Here is a 19,460-nt window from a genome sequence, read left to right as displayed (position 1 = left end):
GCTTACAGTTAAGGTTGCTAGAGCAGTTCCATTCTAAGACCCTGAAAAGTTGCATTTTTGTGCTGTCATTTTTCAGTCATGGTCTCTGCCCAGGTGGAGAAATTCAGCCATTTTTAAAAGTGAAAGGATTTGAATAAATATACCTTTTACACATTATAAGGCTATTTTGTGACCTTTTATTAAACAGCTCTTCAGTCATAATGGCAAGGTATAAAAGGTTGAAAATGGCAGGGAGAAAATCCTAACTGAGAAGAAGACTCTTTGGGTATTGTAGTGAAAATCAGTTCAGATTTGGTTGAGCTATTTTAAAGATTGAAAATAGAATTTCTCAGATAGATTCTTAGCACTTTTTATGAACATTATACGTGAATAGTGGCTGAGCTGAAAATTCGCTCATAAGATACCTGTTCAGCACAGAACAGGACCTGTCCACTAGTATGCAGTTAAGGTAAGGTTGTGAGGGTGTGGAAATATTTAACACAGCAGACTTTGCCTCAGTTGCAAATTATGTATTCTCATTGACAACCCAGGGTGGGTTACTAAGTATAATAAGGCATATGAGTTGCATAAGCAACGTCCAGGTTGTGCATGCATTCTTAATGTTCTCTTAAGGTGTTTGGGGGCACTGTAAGTGTGGTGGTGTTGTTGCTATGTTGTCCCACATTAATCATATCAGGCCATGAAGTTCAAGAATGAATCTGGCAACTTGTACAGGGACCTTTGTAGGGGCTTGATCCAAGCTGTCCAATCCAAAAAGTTTCCCCTTTCTTGCAATATTACATTCAAAAGTATGGGCAGGTGTTAAAACCTGCTCCCGACACATCTTGCAGAGTGGACATACCTTGGTCCCATTTCTATTGATTTTCATTCTTGCAGTTGTGCCCTGTCCACAATCTCACAATAATGGATGTCAGCTAATATTTTCCTTGGTAGGGTGACAGTATCATTGATGTTGTCATTGCAACTTCAGTTTCTAATCTTCTAATTTTTGCCAGGTCATCAGCTACAACACTCTTGTGTACATCAGCGTATGATGGAATCTTTTGAAAAGTCAATTCATTGCCTTGCTTTCTGATCCTCCAAGCCTCTTTTTGAATTGCATTGTTGATAGCGGTCTGGTTTATTCTAAAGTAACCAAGGATCGCCACCTGCAAGTCAACAGTTATTACGACATCCACCTCTATTTCTGCTCTGTTTATTTCTTGCGGTGCAGTGAGAATAGCTTTCAGTTCAGTCGTATAGTCTGAGCTGATAGATCCTGAACTAGTGCATTTTCTTGTATTTTCTCCATTAAACCACTGGGTGAAGACACCACCATTCTTGAAAGATATGTCTGATGAACCATCAGTGTACATATGAATGAATTTGCCTTGTGACTTATATTGTTGAAGGGTCTTTTCTACAATTTTCCTTTAGTTGGCAATCCGTGTGTTCCTTTGAACAAGATACCAAAGGGAAAGACATTTACTAAAGCAAATAGGTTCATGTGAAAAAATTACTGGTATACAAACTTCTTCACACACTTTACCTTTCTAACATCATCAAGTCTTCTTTTTCTTCAGTAGCCTTTCCACACCTTCCAAAACAAGATGATCATTGCAGTTTTGTTTTCCAGTTTCTGAGCAGATCCTGAACAGTGATGATATTCAGATAGGGAAGGAAGACAATTTCCGTATCAAATAAGCTTTTCTTTTCTATGATTCTCAAGAGGTTGAACATCAGACACTTGTTCACAAATTGCTTTTGGAGAGGATCTTACAGCTCCAGTTATATTGTGAACTACAGATGACTGCACAACATCGATCTTAGCAAGATTACTAGGAGCCATATGTGACCATACAGGTAAGGCATATACAAGTATTGCACGAAGTATCAAGCAGTAAGTTCACATTCTAACACATGAACCCCAATTGGTACCAGCAATACATCACAGAAGATTCAATCTCTTCTTTGCTTTGGCTGTCATTTTTCTGACTTGTGGTCCAAATCTTAGTTCTGTATCCAAGGTATACTGGATTCTTCTCAATGTCAATACATTCTCCATCCAATGTCAGTTTCAAACTGTACTTAAATCTCCTATGATTTGTGGTAAAGTAGATTGACTTTGTTTTTGCTGGATTTAGCTGAAATGTATTTTCCTTTGCCCATCTAGTTACAATTTCTAAGTCCTCATTCATTTCATTCTCCAATACATCTATTTGACAACCAATGATACGAAGCACAATGTCATCTGCATACATGTATACAGATGATTTCAAGCGGCATGACTGTTCAAAGGAGGACAGCAGGAAAATAAGAGACTTTAAACTGAGTCCTGTGGAATGCCTCCCTGAGTGGCCTTGTCTTTGAAAAAGGAACATTTAGTCTATTATTTTCCTATACTATAGGAAATCTTTTATCCAGAGGTACATTTTACCAGATTCTCATCTCACTGTGTTTAACTAAGAGCTTATCATGCCAAACTCTATGAAATGCTGCACTGAGATTCAAAAAGACTATGGTGGCTTTTGTTGGAATCCATCAATAACAATCTGACAGAAGGCCACCAATAGACCCTTAATTAAGTGCAAGGGCCTGTATGCCATTTGGGTAGGTTTTATTTTCTCTTCTTTTAAAGGCCACCACAGAAGCCTTGATTGTACCATTCTGGCTTTAGCCTTCTTCCCAAACTGCTTTATCCTATGGCCACAGACGAGGCCCAGCCCAGGGGTTGTAAAAGGATTAAATATATATGTACTAGTGTAAAAAAAGAAGATAAAAGAAACAGAAAACAGCAGCATAAGCACAAAATAAAGCTATTCATTATCACACAATATCATGTACTTGAGATTATACATAGAAATGTTTAAATTCAAAACAGACAAATAGGAAAAAATCAGTTCAAGGACAGAATAAGAGTATAAACAAAATTCCTATGCCTGCTATAAAATATTATCAAGGGCATTTAAGCCTAGGAATAAATAGTGTTCAACATCTGTCCATTTCTATAGGCCAGTCATTTACTAACACCAGGAACTTCTTACATTTCAGTGCAGACATGAAGGAGGAAAGCAAAACATCCGTAGAAAGAAAAGTCAACAAATTTCCAGAAGAAAAGTGTCATATGTCTTAAAATCATAGAAGTCAGGCTAAAGAATCCTCTGTGCAGGGCCATAAGCATCAGTTGGGGGCCAAGAACAAAGGACAAAATGTTGGTAAAGGAAAGAGGAGCATATGTGCAACACAAAGTCCCACCTGGTCACGATCCTAAAATATATGTTAAATGGATTTAATCTTCTCCCCAAAATTCCAGCAGATTGAAGATTGATCTCTTAACTGCTATAATAAATGAGTCCCTGTTTCTTTTTTTTTTTAATTTAATGGCCATCACAACATTCCAAAAGAAGCTAGCTACTGCATATTGAGACACAGCTCAGAACAAAACCATCAGACCTGTTACTGTTTTTTAACTAAGCATCTGTGTAAAAACCCTGCAACTGGAGAGTCTGGTCTGAATGAGTATATTTGTGTTTTTCCCCATAGTACACTGATCCAGATCAAATTTCCCTTGAGCATTTAGCTCTATTTAGATTAAAAACATAACATGTTCTATATCAGGGATCAGCAACCTTTGGCACGCGGCCCATCAGGGAAATCCGCCAGCACATCCCTCGGCCCACGCCACTTCCCACAGCCCCCATTGGCCTGGAACGACGAACCGTGGCCAGTGGGAGCTGCGATCGGCTGAACCTGTGGACGCTGCAGGTAAACAAACCGTCCCGGCCTGCCAGCGGATTTCCCTGATGGGCTGCATGCCAAAGGTTGCCGATCCCTGGTATAAAGTTAAACTGAGAGGCCAAGATTTTAGCGCTGGTAGTGTAAACATGGCCTTCAGTGACATGGCTGCATAGACACTGCCTACATTGACAGAGGGTTTTTCTGCTGAGTAGGTAATCCATCTCTCAAAAGGGGGGTAGATAGGTCAATGGAAGATTTCTTCCATCAACCTAGCCACGTCTACCCCGGCTAGATCAGCTTATTACAGTGCTCAGGGGAGTGCTCTTTTTCACACCCTTAAGCAATGCAGGCGAGGTCAACCTACATTTTAAGTGTAGACCTAAATAAGTGGGCTGACTTTAGAAAAGTGCTGAGCACTCAACATCTCCCATTGATCTCAGAAATTTTGAAATCTTGTTTTTTAGATTCCTGAATATGCACTTAGAAGCTTAATTTCATGCTTCTCTTCTTGAAAAATTTTAGTAATCAAATTTAAATGAAAGAGCCTATGTAATTTAGGAAAGAATAACATGTTCATAAGCCTAGCAATTTTTGAATTATCTTAATTAATGTTTCTGACTCTTGCAAAAAGTTCCTTGCTCTCGTTTAGGAAGCCATCACCCCCATCTGGCTTTTACCATTTCAACCTTTCCAAGCATTAAGTCTAGAGATAACAAGAGGCTAACTTAAACTTCATCTAAAATTTAAGGGCTAAATTGGCTTCCCACAGTAAGGGGCAGTACAAGGTGTTGTGCCCTAGTGGGAGCTCCTGGAAGCGTAATTCCAGTACCAACGCTAATTCTGCTCCCTGTACCTCACTAGTTCTCTCTATATAGGCAGAAGACCCTATCTTCCTATTCCCCCTCCCTGAGGATACAACTGGAGACCCACTCATACCTCCACAGATGTAAGAAACCCTAGTGTGAGCCAACAGCTCGATCCAGAGACCTCCTTGTACCCCAACCTCCCCCCATACTAGTTAGACTCCCTTTTCTGACCACAAGCCACCCAAATAGGTTGGAATCCTCAGTAGGTTGCTCATCCTCCCTTGTCCACCCCTCAATCTACTCATATCCATTCTCCTAATTTGAGCTGGATACCCCTACCCGGAGGTCAGTGGGGATTTTATTACAATGTAACAAAATATTGTCAAGGGACAGAGTTAAGGCTGGTGCTGGAACTTTAACTAAAGCTTTCTGGACTTTTTTAACTTTTAACTTTTTAACCTTAGTTTGCATTACTACAAGCTTATGATGTAGGAATACTGAATTAAATTCAGGTCGTCTGTAGGTGTATTCATTTAGTAGTGCATTGAAGAATAACCTGATTGTCAAAACTGTAAAAAATCAGATGTGTCCTTCATAGAAAATAAGAATTATGAGAACAGAGTTCATATAAAATCCTTTGTCACTTGCTAACATGTGAAATTGCTATTTACATAGATTGGGGCTGATTAGCATTTTACATTCCTTTGCATTGTAAATAAGTACACAAGGTGCAGGTACACAAGTGGCCAGTCAATTCCCAAATTATATAGATTCAGAACTGTTTATCAGTTGAGTCAGAAACTATTATTAATTACAAAATTTTACTGGGGGGAGGGGGGATTGAGAAGTTGGAGTTGCTTAGGTCCTAAATTGTCTCACAAGAAAGACAGCCCTGTCCTTACAATGTTGTCAAAGTAAATATTACACAACTGATGGATGGGTTGATAAGATGGATTTACTCATTCATGAAGATAGTGTTTCCATGTAAACCAGGTTGTTAATTAGAGGCTTGTTCTGGAGAGAAAGATACACAATGGAATCAGTTTGAGGGGATAACTCAAGAGGTGGGTTTTCTACTTGGGGATTTATCAGTGATTCCATCAGGAGATGTCTGCAGTTAGACAAGTGAAAACATTTTCAGGTGTTTGTGAATTATCTCTAAAGGCATGTCAGCTGTTTGTTTCCCATGCAGAAATTCCTGTAACCTTAATCTTAGATAAAGTTCCTGAGTGTACACTTCTGATTTGCTCTGACAAAATCTGCTGCTTCTAGGTGTGGAGGAGCCATAGGTGTCATCCTCAAGGCAGCAATTAAAATTCTTCCCCCTCTAAAAACCACAGCTGTACTTCCCTTGGGCACTTTTCCTTCCATCGCCATGCACCTGAAATGGTCTAATCAGGAACATGGGAACTTCAGTTAGGGGTACCATCAACTTGAAAATCACACTTGTGCCTGAACAATTCTGTTCTGACTGTAGTTACAAAAATATTTTCTCTATTTTTTTAGTTTATTTCCTTTGTGCATCTGAGAGCACTAAATACACAATCAGTTTCACTGTTTCTTCAGCATAGTTAATTAAGTAGTTTTTCTCTTACTTAAAAAACTCTTATAAATATCAGTGAGGAGCAGGGAGAAAAGAACTATAAATATTGTTACAGGAACCTAAAAAAAAGTAAGAACATACTAATTAAAGATGTTGTGTCAGACACTGATTTTTTTTAAATTAGTCACTTCCAAAATGTTCAAGTTGTTGTAATGTCAAGTTTATACAATGGTTCCTAGTAAATACTAATTATATTGTATAGACTTTATAGTGCCTTTCATCCTGAAGAATTGCAAAATACCATAATGCATATAGCTCAATTAGCTGTCCAGAAATGCATCCACCACTGGGATGAAGCACAGCTAGAAACACAGGAGAGAAAGTAAAGAATAATTATGCTGTAGAGATAGAAGCATACTGGTAGCATGTGACTTAAGAAATTTCCTCATTCTCATTTTTAGCCGCAGTTCAGTTTTCATTTTCTGCTCATTGTAGTTAGGACAGCTGTGAAAAGTCTGTTATGGTGTATTATTCTTCTGCTAGCATAAAATATTTTATTTAGTTTCACTTTCCAGGTCCTATGCTCTGTTTCTATCCACCCTGGAAATCTTATTAAGCATATAATTTCTGAAGATTTTGGAGTCTCACACTAACAAATTCAAAGAGTGAGTGCATTCTGGGAATTTAATTCTGCAGTTATTTTAAATGTCCACTAGATGGCACTATTAAACCGTGGCCTTAAAAGAACTCTTCAAAATCTTTTTCAAAATAACACCTGTACCTGTTTTACTGAAATAATCATAACTAGATTATTAACACACAAATTTCAAAAATCCACTTACATATAACTGTCTAATTTTGGTACTTTTTGCAGCCTGGGCAATGAAAATCAATGCAGTCAGCTTCATTTTTATTGACAGGACTTTAGGAAGTGTCACATTGGCTCAGAACCATCTAGTCCAGTATTCTATACCTCATCTCTGACAGTGGCTAGATGCTTCAGAGGAAGATGAAATCATGTTAATGAAAAAAATTAGGAATTTGCTTGACTGAAGGGGAGTTTTCTCCCTACAGAACAAACATTGTTAGCTGATGTCCTAAGCATGAGGTCTATAACCTTTGTGCATTTTTTATCCAGTCTAATGTAGCTTATCTTCAACAAATGTTCTCAACATGCACATGAATGACTAAAGATTCAGAATTTGGAGCACTAGCTCCCCACAGAGTGTCAGTCTTACTCTGAACGCTGTTCAGTGGGATTGCATCTTTGTAAGAAACTGTCCCGTGAAGGTGGAAGTAATGCAGATGGGAGGGGAATGTGGATGGATGTTGTAATTAATGTTCAAAACTGACAATTACTATTTATAACATGGTTTCAAATAACATGCTAAAGCTTATGGAGATGCAGTATCTTTTGAAACCAGGTGCTTCCTACCTGCTGGGCTTCATTTCATTAAAAGAAAATAGTCACTGCCTTCTTTCATGTGCCACTTTATACATATCTTCCTGCATTGGTGCTGAAGCAAGAGGTTGGTTATAAAATAAGAATGATTTAAATATAACAATTGTTAAACTGAATACACTACTGTATTCAAAATATGTTTACTGAAAGCTTACTTTCCCAGGGAACTGAATATTTTGTGTCTCAGTAAGTTTCCAAATGGAATCATCTTTTGTAAATAGCAAGCTCTCAGCCATAGGGCAGATGACACTGACAAAGTTCAGGCAACAGTTTTGGCCCCCAGTTTTAAGCATCTCTTAAAGAAACAGTAAAAAGGACAATGTACGCACAGTTCAATTTCTTAGATCGATTCCTCCAGCCAAAATAGCAATGAACAAAACAAAACTCAGTGGGGCTTAAGTCACTCAGATGATATTAAAAGCCCTATCCTTAGGCCTGGTCTACACCCCAATTCGATCTAAGGTACGCAACTTCAGCTACGTGAATAACGTAGCTGAAGTCGACATACCTTAGTTCGAATTTACCGCGGTTCAGACGCGGTCCACACGCGGCAGGCAGGCTCCCCCGTCGACTCCGCGGTACTCCTCTCGCTGAGGTGGAGTACCGCAGTCAACGGCGAGCACTTCCTCGTCCGACTTATCGCGTCCAGACCAGACGCGATAAATCGAACCCGGAAGTTCGATTGCCAGCCGTCGAACTACCGCGGTAATGTAGACCTGGCCTTAGTAACAGTCTGATTAGAGGAACTTTTAACTTTCAGATATTTGGGTAGTGTTCGAATTCTCTGAACTGCACTTTCCTGAATTATTTATTACCCGCTCCAAACCTTATTTCTTCCCACCATGATAAACACTGAGCCATAGCTCTTCCTGAAAATGCAGATCGTTGACACATTTTTAACCACGTAATAATTATTTTGGATACAACATTATTAGTATCATACTTACATCTTGTCATTAGATTATATGACCGCACATATATTTTAGCATATGAAAGTAATTGTTCTTAGATAATGTTTCACTCACTCCTTTGTGCTCCTCTGGGGAACCAGTGCTGTGAAACAGAAAGCATTCTGAAAGAAATTGTCAGCTCCAGAATTTCACAAATGCTGATGCTTCTACTCGGATGGTATCGTTTGCTTTTAAAAATCCTTGAATAAATGAGCATAACACTTTTATGTGATATTTACAATGTCATTTTATTTCCTAGATTTAGTCAGTTAGTCAGAAATTTTCAATTAACAAATGAATAGCATGAGTGCATAGACAAAGTGGGTGAGGTAATATCTTTTGTTGGTCTATGTAAGCTTCAAAGCTTGTCTCTTTCACCAGCAGAAGTTGGTCCGATAAAAGATATTACCTCACCCACCTTGCCTCTGGGACCAGCATGGCTAACATTGCAGGTGCATAAATGAAATAAGTTTAGCAGTGCATGGAAATCTTCATCCAACAAACAGATGTGACTCATAAGCCCCTATCCTTGCAGTCTTCCCTGCCACACCAATTCAATGGGTGTTGAATAACTCTAAACTATCAAAAATGTCATTATTGTGTTAAAATAAGAGGAAAGCAGCTACACAAATGTGATTTCTATGTTATCAACAAACATAGAGCAACATCCCCTTCTAGTGTCAGAAGTGTGGAAGTGAAAGCTTATTTTAACAGATACCAATCTGATGACTTAACTGTAAGAGCTTGTGATAAAGTGCCTAGGTTTTTAACTTTGAGATTGTGAATGTTTTTTTGAGATTCAGATCATTGGGCCAATTCAAACCTGGTGTAAACAGATGCAACTTGAAGCATCAAATGTGTGATACCTGTTTACATTGGTTCTGAATTTGTTTTTCAAACCATGAGCCAAGTGGCTGTTAACTCAGGAATCAGAACACAAAATGCCTTAATCCAACCATGGAGTCCTCAGCCTACCTAACAGCAAGGGGTTGTATTTAAAAAAAAAAAAATCTCTGAATTGGTATTTGATACTGGAACAAAGTAGCATATTTTAACTTCAGGATCAAGGAGAAACTTGGCAGTGATTTGAGTTTGCACATTAGACCTTTTTCTGCTGGAGATATGCGTTCCCATCCAGTCTCAGACAAACAGGTGAAAATGAATATAGTGGATCTCATCCTAAGGGCAGATTCATGCACTGGTTTAGGGAAAGACAGGCAGCTTGAATGTTCCCCATTCAGGGATTGGTGCAACCCCTTGCTTCATTGTCCCTACTCTACATTGATGCAGAATAGCCAGCATGCATATCTGCCTTGGCTATGCCTCATCTTCTTCCCTCCTGTGGCCCACCTCTGCTCCTGGTCAGCTTTGGAACATCTGAGGAGGTGGCACAGAGAGCTAGAGAGCTTTCCTGAGTCGTTTTATGTGTGCTATGCATTGTCAGCATTGTCTAGGTCAACAACGAATCAGGCCTCTAATCTTTATTTTCCACATCACATCATTGTGAGTACCTGCTCAAGGTAGTTACATGATTAAAGTAATGGGAATATTGTAGGTTAGGATGAAGGTGATCTGGTGGTGTTGTCTTGTGAACATTGTGCAATGCTCATCTATATTCATAAGCTAGAACTACAGTCTCTTGCTTTCATGTCGCACTAAGGGCTTGCTTCTGAGAGGTGCCGAGGGCCCCAACTCCCAGTGAAATTACAGGAATCTAAAGTGCTCAGAACTTTACAAGAATACTTAGCATTGTGCAGAATCAAGTACCCACCAACTAAATAAAACACTTAAAATGTATGTTCAGTGACTGAAGATCTGGAGACATGGCCTCAAGCTGAAAAATGATGGAAAAAGTGAATGACTTTCAGCAATAATGGTAAAGTCACATTAAGTGAAAATCACCTGAATACAAGTGTTCACACCTTGCAAATTAGTTATAGCCAGCCAAATAAATGGTTAAACTTTCCATGCAGCACACATCTCATGTACCTGAAGCACTTCAGGCCTGGTCTACACTAGGCGTTTATGTCGAATTTAGCGCCGTTACATCGAATTAACCCTGCACCCGTCCACACCACGAAGCTATTTAGTTCGACATAGAGCTCTCTTAAATTCGACTTCTGTACTCCTCCCCAACGAGAGGAGTAGCGCTAAATTCGAAATGGCCATATCGAATTAGGCTAGGTGTGGATGGAAATCGACGCTAATAGCTCCGGGAGCTATCCCACAGTGCACCACTCTGTTGACGCTCTGGACAGCAGTCCGAGCTCGGATGCACTGACCAGCCACACAGGAAAAGCCCCGGGAAAATTTGAATTCCTTTTCCTGTCTGGGCAGTTTGAATCGCATTTCCTGTTTGGACATTGTGGCGAGCTCAGCAGCACTGGCAACGATGCAGAGCTCTCCAGCAGAGGTGACCGTGCAATCCCAGAATAGAAAGAGGGCCCCAGCATGGACTGATGGGGAAGTCTTGGATCTCATCGCTGTGTGGGGCGATGAGTCCGTGCTTTCCGAGCTGCGCTCCAAAAGACGGAATGCAAAGATATATGAGAAGATCTCTAAAGCCATGGCAGAGAGAGGATACAGCCGGGATGCAACGCAGTGCCGCGTGAAAATCAAGGAGCTGAGACAAGGCTACCAAAAAACCAAAGAGGCAAACGGACGCTCCGGATCCCAGCCCCACACATCCCGTTTCTACGAGGCACTGCATTCCATCCTGGGTGCGGCCGCCACGACCACCCCACCCGTGACCGTGGACTCTGAGGATGGGATATTGTCCGCGGCCGGTTCCTCGGACATGGTAGCGGACGGGGAAGATGAGGAAGGAGATGAGGAGGACGAGGCAGTCGACAGCGCTTGCACCGCTGATTTCCCCGACAGCCAGGAGCTCTTCATCACCCTTACTGAGATCCCCTACCAACCGTCCCCAGCCGTTACCCCGGACACAGAATCAGGGGAAGGATCAAGCAGTAAGTGTTTGAAACATCTAAACATTTATTTTTAACAGAACTGGAATATTTATAATATTAACAATGGGTTTTTCATGATTTCTTTGCCCTGGGCGCTTCACTATTTAGTCCCAACTATTTAAAAAAAATCTAACAATGTCCGGTTTTTCATGATTCTGCTGCCCAAGACGCTCCCCTCTTTAGTCCCTGCCAGTGCAGCTACACCAAAATCCGGTCTTTTTGAGAGCAGTACCTTAACGATTGCGTTGGCTACTTGCATCACAACAACCCCCACGGTAGATTTGCCCACGCCAAAGTGGTTCGCGACTGACCGGTAGCTGTCTGGCATTGCAAGCTTCCAGAGGGCTAAGGCCACTCGCTTCTGGACAGTCAGGGCTGCTCGCATCCGGGTGTCATTGCGCTTCAGGGCAGGGGACAGCAATTCACAAAGTTCCAGGAAAGTCCCCTTCCGCATGTGAAAGTTTCGCAGCCACTGTGATTCATCCCAGACCTGCAGCACTATGCGGTCCCACCAGTCTGTGCTTGTTTCCCGGGCCCAGAATTGCTGTTCCACCACATCCACATGACCCATTGCCACCGTGATGTCCTCGGCGCTGGGTCTCGTGGTTTCTAACAGGTCTGTGTTACTCTCAGACTTCAGATCCTCACCCCGCTGCCGTAGCCTCCTCGCCTGATTTCTCTGTATCTGCCTCTGGGAAAGGTGGATGAGAAGCTGCGAGGTGTTGAGAACGGCCACAACTGCAGCGATGGTCGCAGCGTGCTCCATGCTCGCAGTGCTGTGGCGTCCGCGCTGTCACTGACCAGAAAAGTGCGCGAACTGATTTCCCGCCGGCGCTTTCAGGGAGGGAGGGCGGTAGTGACGGACGGATGACGACACTTACCCAAAAGCACCCTCGACACATTTTTTTTACCCAGAAGGCATTGGCGGCTCGACCCAGAATTCCAATGGGCGGCGGGGACTGCGGGAACTGTGGGATAGCTGACCACAGTGCACCGCTTCCAATGTCGACGCTTGCCCCGTTACTGTGGACTCACAAAGTCGAATTACTGTCCTTAGTGTGGACACACACGTTCGACTTTGCAATATCGATTCCACATATTCGATTTAAGTGAAATCGAACTACCCTCGTAGTGTAGACATACCCTCAGAAATATTGTTATCCATATCCTTTTTCTGTCAAGCTCACTTTTGGATTCTGGATGCCTTTCTGTGCGAAAGGAACATTGTCACACTAAAAAATGTCTTGTAAACAAGAAACAAATACCTTTCTTTCGTTGTGTTACTGAAAATCCGTAGATGATCACAACTGAAAAGTTTTAAATCCACTTAGGGTTTTTTATGCTTTGTTTATTCTTAAAATTTCTCTATACTTGGACAATGAAAATCAGTGAAATCAGTTTAGCTTTTTATCATTAATTACACTCTCAGCATGTCATCTCAGCCAACATTATATTTGTTTAAAATGTGTAATTTAGAGAGAGAATTCCTGATGCCCTGAGGTCTCTCTAAAACTCTGCGATAGATTCTGCCACACTTACTTATCTGCATGAGGACCTTATTATCCAACTGAACTACTTAAGGAATATGGTATTCTTCAACATGAGTAAAGGTATCAGAATCTTACAGATACACCCTTTTTTCTTTTTTCAAAACAAAAGGCGAAATTTTTAAAATTTAAGAAAATCTGCCTATAAGTAAAGCAACTAAATAAGGACACCTATGCATCTAATTTTAGGCACCCACAGTGGAAAACTTCAGCCTAAATTTCAGGCCAAATTTCAATGTAAAACATCATTTTCTGATGCAAAGATCTTTTAGAGTCTTGCTAAATTTTTGGCCCTACTATACTTATCCTATGTGTCTATCTAGTCCTCCTTTCACCTCTTAAGGAGTTAACAATTTACTGCAGCTTTTTCAAAATACAAACGTTTCATCTTATTGAAATGTTGATTCCAAGCAGTTATTATTGCTCTTGAGTGAGTTTAATTTGCAAGATGGTTCAGGTTTCTATAGTTCACATTCACCTTTTCCCTCTCATTCAGCTATGCAATCTTGTTCAGCACAAACATTCTACCACTCATATAGGAATGGGCATATCGTTTGACTTATCATCATCTGTGATTTTTCCCTTGACAGGTGGAAAAATGTGAAACCCTATTTTCTTGAATGGTTCCCTTACCATCTGAGGCTAAGGCTTTGTCTACACTTCCAATTGAAGGACAAAACTTTTGTTGTTCACAGGTGCTTAAAAAAGCGCCTCCCTCCCCCTGAAAGACAAAAGTTTTGCCGTGGCAACTGGAAGTATAAACAGCTTGTTGTCGGCAGGAGCAACAACCTGAACCCCGCTCGTAGGGGGTGGAAGCATTTTGTCCACAGAAGTGCCAACAAACAGCGTTTACACTGCCTGACTTTTAGCGACACAGCCATATTGCTAAAAGCTGTGTAGTGTAGACAAAGCCTAAGTCTACTCAACCATTCATTGATTCTGGAAGCAATGGTAAGGCCATTAGTTGTGTCCGCTTAAGGATGTTCTTATAAAACCTGACATGCTTATTAATCACAAATTTGGTACACATTCTGCCTCAGTCTTCCTAGGGTCTGCTGTTGCTTCACTTACGTTGTGAAGTCAGACTTTTAATACTTTCAGATCAGTATTTATGTTGTATATTATCGCAGACCATGTTTAGTATTTCCGTATTAAAATTTGTGCCCATGGAAAAGTATTTGGTTTATTTCCATTTGTATTATATATAGTTCACTCCAGAGTTAGGTAATGAAAAAATAAAGTTATGCAAGTTCAAGATGATGTGATGAACAGACAGGGTTCACTGTTCCTAACAGTGGCTTGAATATCCTATCTACAACTGTAGGAAGAAATATTACTCCAGCATCATCACACCATTATTTGATGGTTGGGGAAAACAAAATCCTCATAAATATTTTTCTCTTGCCAGTCCATACTGCCACTCTTTTAAAGTGATGCTGCTAAGATTTGTAGGCCTGAAATTAGACCTGACTTAACTGTTAGAATGCTGGTGTTTGCCAGGCTGCTACCTAATGAAATGGGGGCGTTCAGCATTGTGTCAAATTGGCCTGAATAAGGAGTATGTAATGACCCTAAAACTCAGCCCAGGTTCATAGACCAATTCACCAGAGTTCATGAATGCTGAGCAAATCCAAATCCTGTTTGGAGTGAGACTTCTCCTTTCAGGATTTTGAGGGGGAAAATCAACATCATTCTGTTTATAACTTCTTTTTTTTCCAGGGATGATCTGTATTTGTTCAAACCCAGAAACTAAAAGTGAAACCCATGAAAGGGTTTCACACAAATCAGCAAAATGTGCACATAGTATGCTGTGAACAGAATCTGCTGTATTTTGCACAAGGAAGGGAGGGAGGAGTCGGCTTCTGTGTAGGGAGCAGGAGAGGTGGATCAGACTTTTGCCATGGCTGGTAAATCTTTCATGACAGATGCACAGGAGCTTCCACTAACACACAGGCTGGCCCTATTTTATCATTTCTGCTGCAAGTACTTCATGAAGTCCTTCTGAGCCTAGAAAACAAATGGAAAAGAAATCCTCTTATTTTTGTATGAGTGATTCATCCTTGGTTTTCGTTAAGTGACATTCCTGTTCCTTTTAAGCTGCACGTTCTTTTTCCCCTTTTGTGTAAAAAAACCAAACAAACCTTGCCTTGTTGTTGGTTGACCTGGTTACAAGTTATAGCTCTTGAGACACCTATTTATTTCCAAGGCTGTTGAATGTACTGTTCCACCTCCACTAGAATCATTAACTATAACATATCTTCCAAGAGTCCAGTCACTCTAATGAAATGTCATTGACTTATGCCACAGTTAATCATTTATGCTGTTTTCCTGCAGAACAATTTCATATTTTATTTCCTCTCTTAGGAAATTGCTCATTTAGATGTTCTTTAAAAGAGAGGACCGTTTTGTACAGGCCTTCCTTTTACTGTACTGGTTTAAGATGTGTTTGTTATTTTTCCTTTGATTTTTACTGTTCTTGCAAGTTATTTTTCACATTCTTAGGCCATAGTCTTTCTGCCTCTGTTAGGTTCAAAGTGTCCTCACCTCCCCTAACATACATCAAGAGTTAAAAACACAACGCACCTTGCACGATCAGTCTCTGTATAATTTCATATAAGACCCCAACCCACTTCATGAAATTTCAAATATCAGTGTCATACCACTGACACTTAGATGTATTGCTCTGCTGATTCCTTTAGAACTTCTATTTGCTCATTCAAACCTTTTGAAGCCAAGTACTGTAGTCAATGTGTTTTTCTTAAGTTACAGCTCAATAATTTAAAAGTCAAGTTATTAACTGTCAGCATTCAGTCTTCAAAAAATGGCCTTTCATTTGACAGTGTCTCTGATAAACCAGAACTGAATTGGTGGTATGCATTTTAGGGGATTTTAATTGGATTCTGTTTTGGCATTTATCAGGCATATCAAGGTAAATGCATTGAGTTCCTTTTTATATCTGTAAAATGTGTATAATATATGACTCATTAATCTGGGATTAATGTTCCACAGCAGCTTTGAGTGAATTAACTTCTTGATTCTTTTTGTAATCTTTGTTGTAATGTATTGGAATTGTAGTTGGAACTTCCTAAACCCCTTCACACTGGGTCCAATTGATTTACCGTGCTGACTTCCCAGTTTTGATCATGGCTACAAAAAAATTCTGGGGTTCTCAATTTGAAAAATATGCATTAGTTTTCAGTACAATAGCAGTCAGAGCCAGATGGCTCATTTGATATTTTATTTAATTTAATCAAATACATCACAGCTTCTTTTCAGTCCCTAGAGACATTACGGTGTATGGTAAAATTTTCAAAAGCACTTAAGCAATGTAGGAGCCTAAGCCCCATTTTCAAAAGTGATGTAGGCACTTAGCAGCTTAAGTCCCATTGACTTGCACTAAGGGTATGTCTACTCTACGAAATTAGGTCGAATTTATAGAAGCTGATTTTTTAGGAAGCAATTTTATACAGTCGATTGTGTGTGTCACCACTAAGCGCATTAAGTCGGTGGAGTGCGTCCACAGTACCGTGGCTAGCATCGACTTCTGGAGCGTTGCACTGTGGGTAGCTATCCCACAGTTCCCGCAGTCTCCGACGCCCATTGGAATTCTGGGTTGAGCTCGCAATGCCTGATGGGGCAAAAACATTGTCGCGGGTGGTTTGAGGTACTTGTCGTCGGTCGCCCCTCCCTCCGTAAAAGCAACAGCAGACAATCGTTTCGCGCCTTTTTTCCGTGCGGGCGCCATATTGCTTTCAGCAGATGGTGCAGTAGGACTGCTAACCGTCGTCATCAAACGACCGCTTCCGCTGCCACTCTGCTCTCCTGCTCTGGTTGCAGACGGTGCAATAGGTCAGAAAAACTGGCATTCCAACCACCGCTTCCACTGCCACTCTGCTCTCCTGTCTCGATTGATAGCGAATTTCTCCATGTTGGCTGTCATGGGCTCCCACTTCTGCTGCAACTCTGCTTTCCTGCTCTCATGAATCCACCTCACAGGTCCTCTCATCGTTCTCTATAAATATCTATTCTCGTGGCATCTCTCTCTAAATATCTATTCCATCATCCACCGCTTTCGCTGCAACTCTGCTCTCCTGCAGACGCCATACCATGGCAAGCATGAAGCCCGCACAGATCACCGCGGCAGTTATCACTGTTGTGCGCATTATCCTGCAGTATATGCAGAACCAGAACCTGCAAAAGCAGGCGAGACGACGGCAGCGCGGTGACAAGATGATGAGGACATGGACACAGACTTCTCTCAAAGCACGGGCCCTGGCAATGTGGACATCATGGTGGTAATGGGGCAGGTTCATGCCGTGGAACGCCGATTCTGGGCCCGAGAAACAAGCACACACTGGTGGGACCTCATAGTGTTGCAGGTCTGGGATGAATCCCAGTGGCTGCAAAACTTTCGCATGCGTAAGGGCACTTTCATGGAACTTTGTGACTTGCTTTCCCCTGCCCTGAAGCGCAAGAATACCAAGATGAGAGCAGCCCTCACAGTTCACAAGCGAGTGGTGATAGCCCTCTGGAAGCTTGCAATGCCAGACAGCTACCCGTCAGTCGGGAATCAATTTGGAGTGGGCAAATCTACTGTGGGGGCTGCTGTGATGCAAGTAGCCAACGCAATCACTGAGCTGCTGCTATCAAGGGTAGTGACTCTGGGAAATGTGCAGGCCATAGTGGATGGCTTCATTGCAATGGGATTCCCTAACTGTGGTGGGGCAATAGACCGAACGCATATCCCTATTTTGGGACTGGAGCACCAAGGCAGCCAGTACATAAACCGAAAGGGGTACTTTTCAATGGTGCTGCAAGCACTGGTGGATCACAAGGGACGTTTCACCAACATCAACGTGGGATGGCCGGGAAAGGTACATGACACTCGCATCTTCAGGAACTCTGGTCTGTCTGAATGGCTGCAGCAAGGGACTTACTTTCCAGACCAGAAAATAACCACTGGGGATGTTGAAATGCCTATAGTTATCCTTGGGGACCCAGCCTACATCTTAATACCATGGCTCATGAAGCCATACACAGGCACCCTGGACAGTAGTCAGGAGCTGTTCAACTATAGGCTGAGCAAGTGCAGAATGGTGGTAGAATGTGCATTTGGATGTTTAAAAGTGCACTGGTGCAGTTTACTGACTCGGTTAGACCTCAGCAAAACCAATATTCCCATAGTTATTACTGCTTGCTGTGTTCTCCACAATCTCTGTGAGAGTAAGGGGGAGACGTTTATGGCGGGGTAGGAGGTTGAGGCAAATCGCCTGGCTGCTGATTACACGCAGCAGACACCAGGGTAGTTAGAAGAGCACAGCAGGGCGCGCTGCGCATCAGAGAAGCTTTGAAAACTAGTTTCATGACTGGCCAGGCTATGGTGTGAAAGTTCTGTTTGTTTCTCCTTGATGAAAACCCACCCCCTTGGTTCACTCTACTTCCCTGTAAAACAACCGCCGTCCCCTCCCCCCTTCGATCACTGCTTGCAGAGGCAATAAAGTCATTGTTGTTTCAAATTCATGCATTCTTTATTAATTCATCACACAAATAGGGGGATAACTGCCAAGGTAGCCCGGGTGGGGTGGGGGAGGAGGGGAGGAGGGAAGGACAAGGCCACACTGCACTTCACAACTTATTGAATGCCAGCCTTCTGTTGCTTGGGCAGTCCTCTGGGGTGGAGTGGTTGGGTGCCTGGAGCCCCCTCCCTGCGTTCTTGGGCATCTGGGTGAGGAGGCTATGGAACTTGGGGAGGAGGGTGGTCGGTTACACAGGGGCTGAAGCGGCGGTCTCTGCTCCTGCTGCCTTTCCTGCAGCTCAACCATACACCAGAGCATATCAGTTTGATCCTCCAGTAGCCTCAGCATTGCCTCCTGCCTCCTCTCACCATGCTGCCACCACCTCTCCTCTTGCTCCAGCCATCTATCCTCTCGCGCGTCCCTCCTGTCCTCACATTCATTTTGTGCTTTCCTGGACTCTGACATTGTCTGTCTCCACGGATTTTGCTGGGCTCTTTCAGTGCGGGAGGTGGGGTAGTGGTGGGGGCACCCCCGAGAATTGCATGCAGCTCATCATAAAAGCGGCATGTCTGGGGGTCTGACCTGGAGCGGCCGTTTGCCTTTTTGGTTTTTTGGTAGGCTTTCCTCAGCTCCTTAAGTTTCACGCGGCCCTGCTGCGGGTCCCTGTTATAGCCTCTGTCCTTCATGCCCTTGGAGATTTTTTCAAATATTTTGGCATTTCATCTTTTGGAACGGAGTTCGGATAGCATGGATTCGTCTCCCCATACAGCGATCAGATCCAGTACCTCCCATTCGGTCCATGCAGGAGCTCTTTTGCGATTCTGGGACTCCATGGTCACCTCTGCTGATGAGATCTGCATGGTCACCTGTGCTGATCAGCTTGCCACGCTGACCAAACAGGAAATGAATTTCAAAAGTTCCCGGGGCTTTTCCTGTGTACCTGGCCCGTG

General features: G+C 42.1%; 1 protein-coding gene across 1 annotated transcript in view; it reads right to left on the bottom strand.

Annotated features, from left to right (window-relative positions):
* The window catches only part of LAMA1 (laminin subunit alpha 1), a 147,831-nt gene extending 145,591 nt beyond the window's left edge, over positions 1-2,240 (bottom strand). The window contains exon 1 of the mRNA XM_026659235.2: positions 1,927-2,240. Within this exon, the coding sequence (XP_026515020.2) occupies positions 1,927-2,240 (314 nt within the window). The remainder of the gene's footprint in view (positions 1-1,926) is intronic.
* Positions 2,241-19,460: the final 17,220 nt, after the last annotated feature.

Source organism: Terrapene carolina, unplaced genomic scaffold, assembly GCF_002925995.2.
Source record: "Terrapene carolina triunguis isolate 2854851 unplaced genomic scaffold, T_m_triunguis-2.0 Scaffold58, whole genome shotgun sequence".
Classification (NCBI taxonomy): Eukaryota; Metazoa; Chordata; order Testudines; family Emydidae; genus Terrapene; species Terrapene triunguis.
The sequence above is the reverse complement of the archived record's forward strand: the minus strand, read 5'-3'. Positions and strand labels throughout refer to the sequence as shown.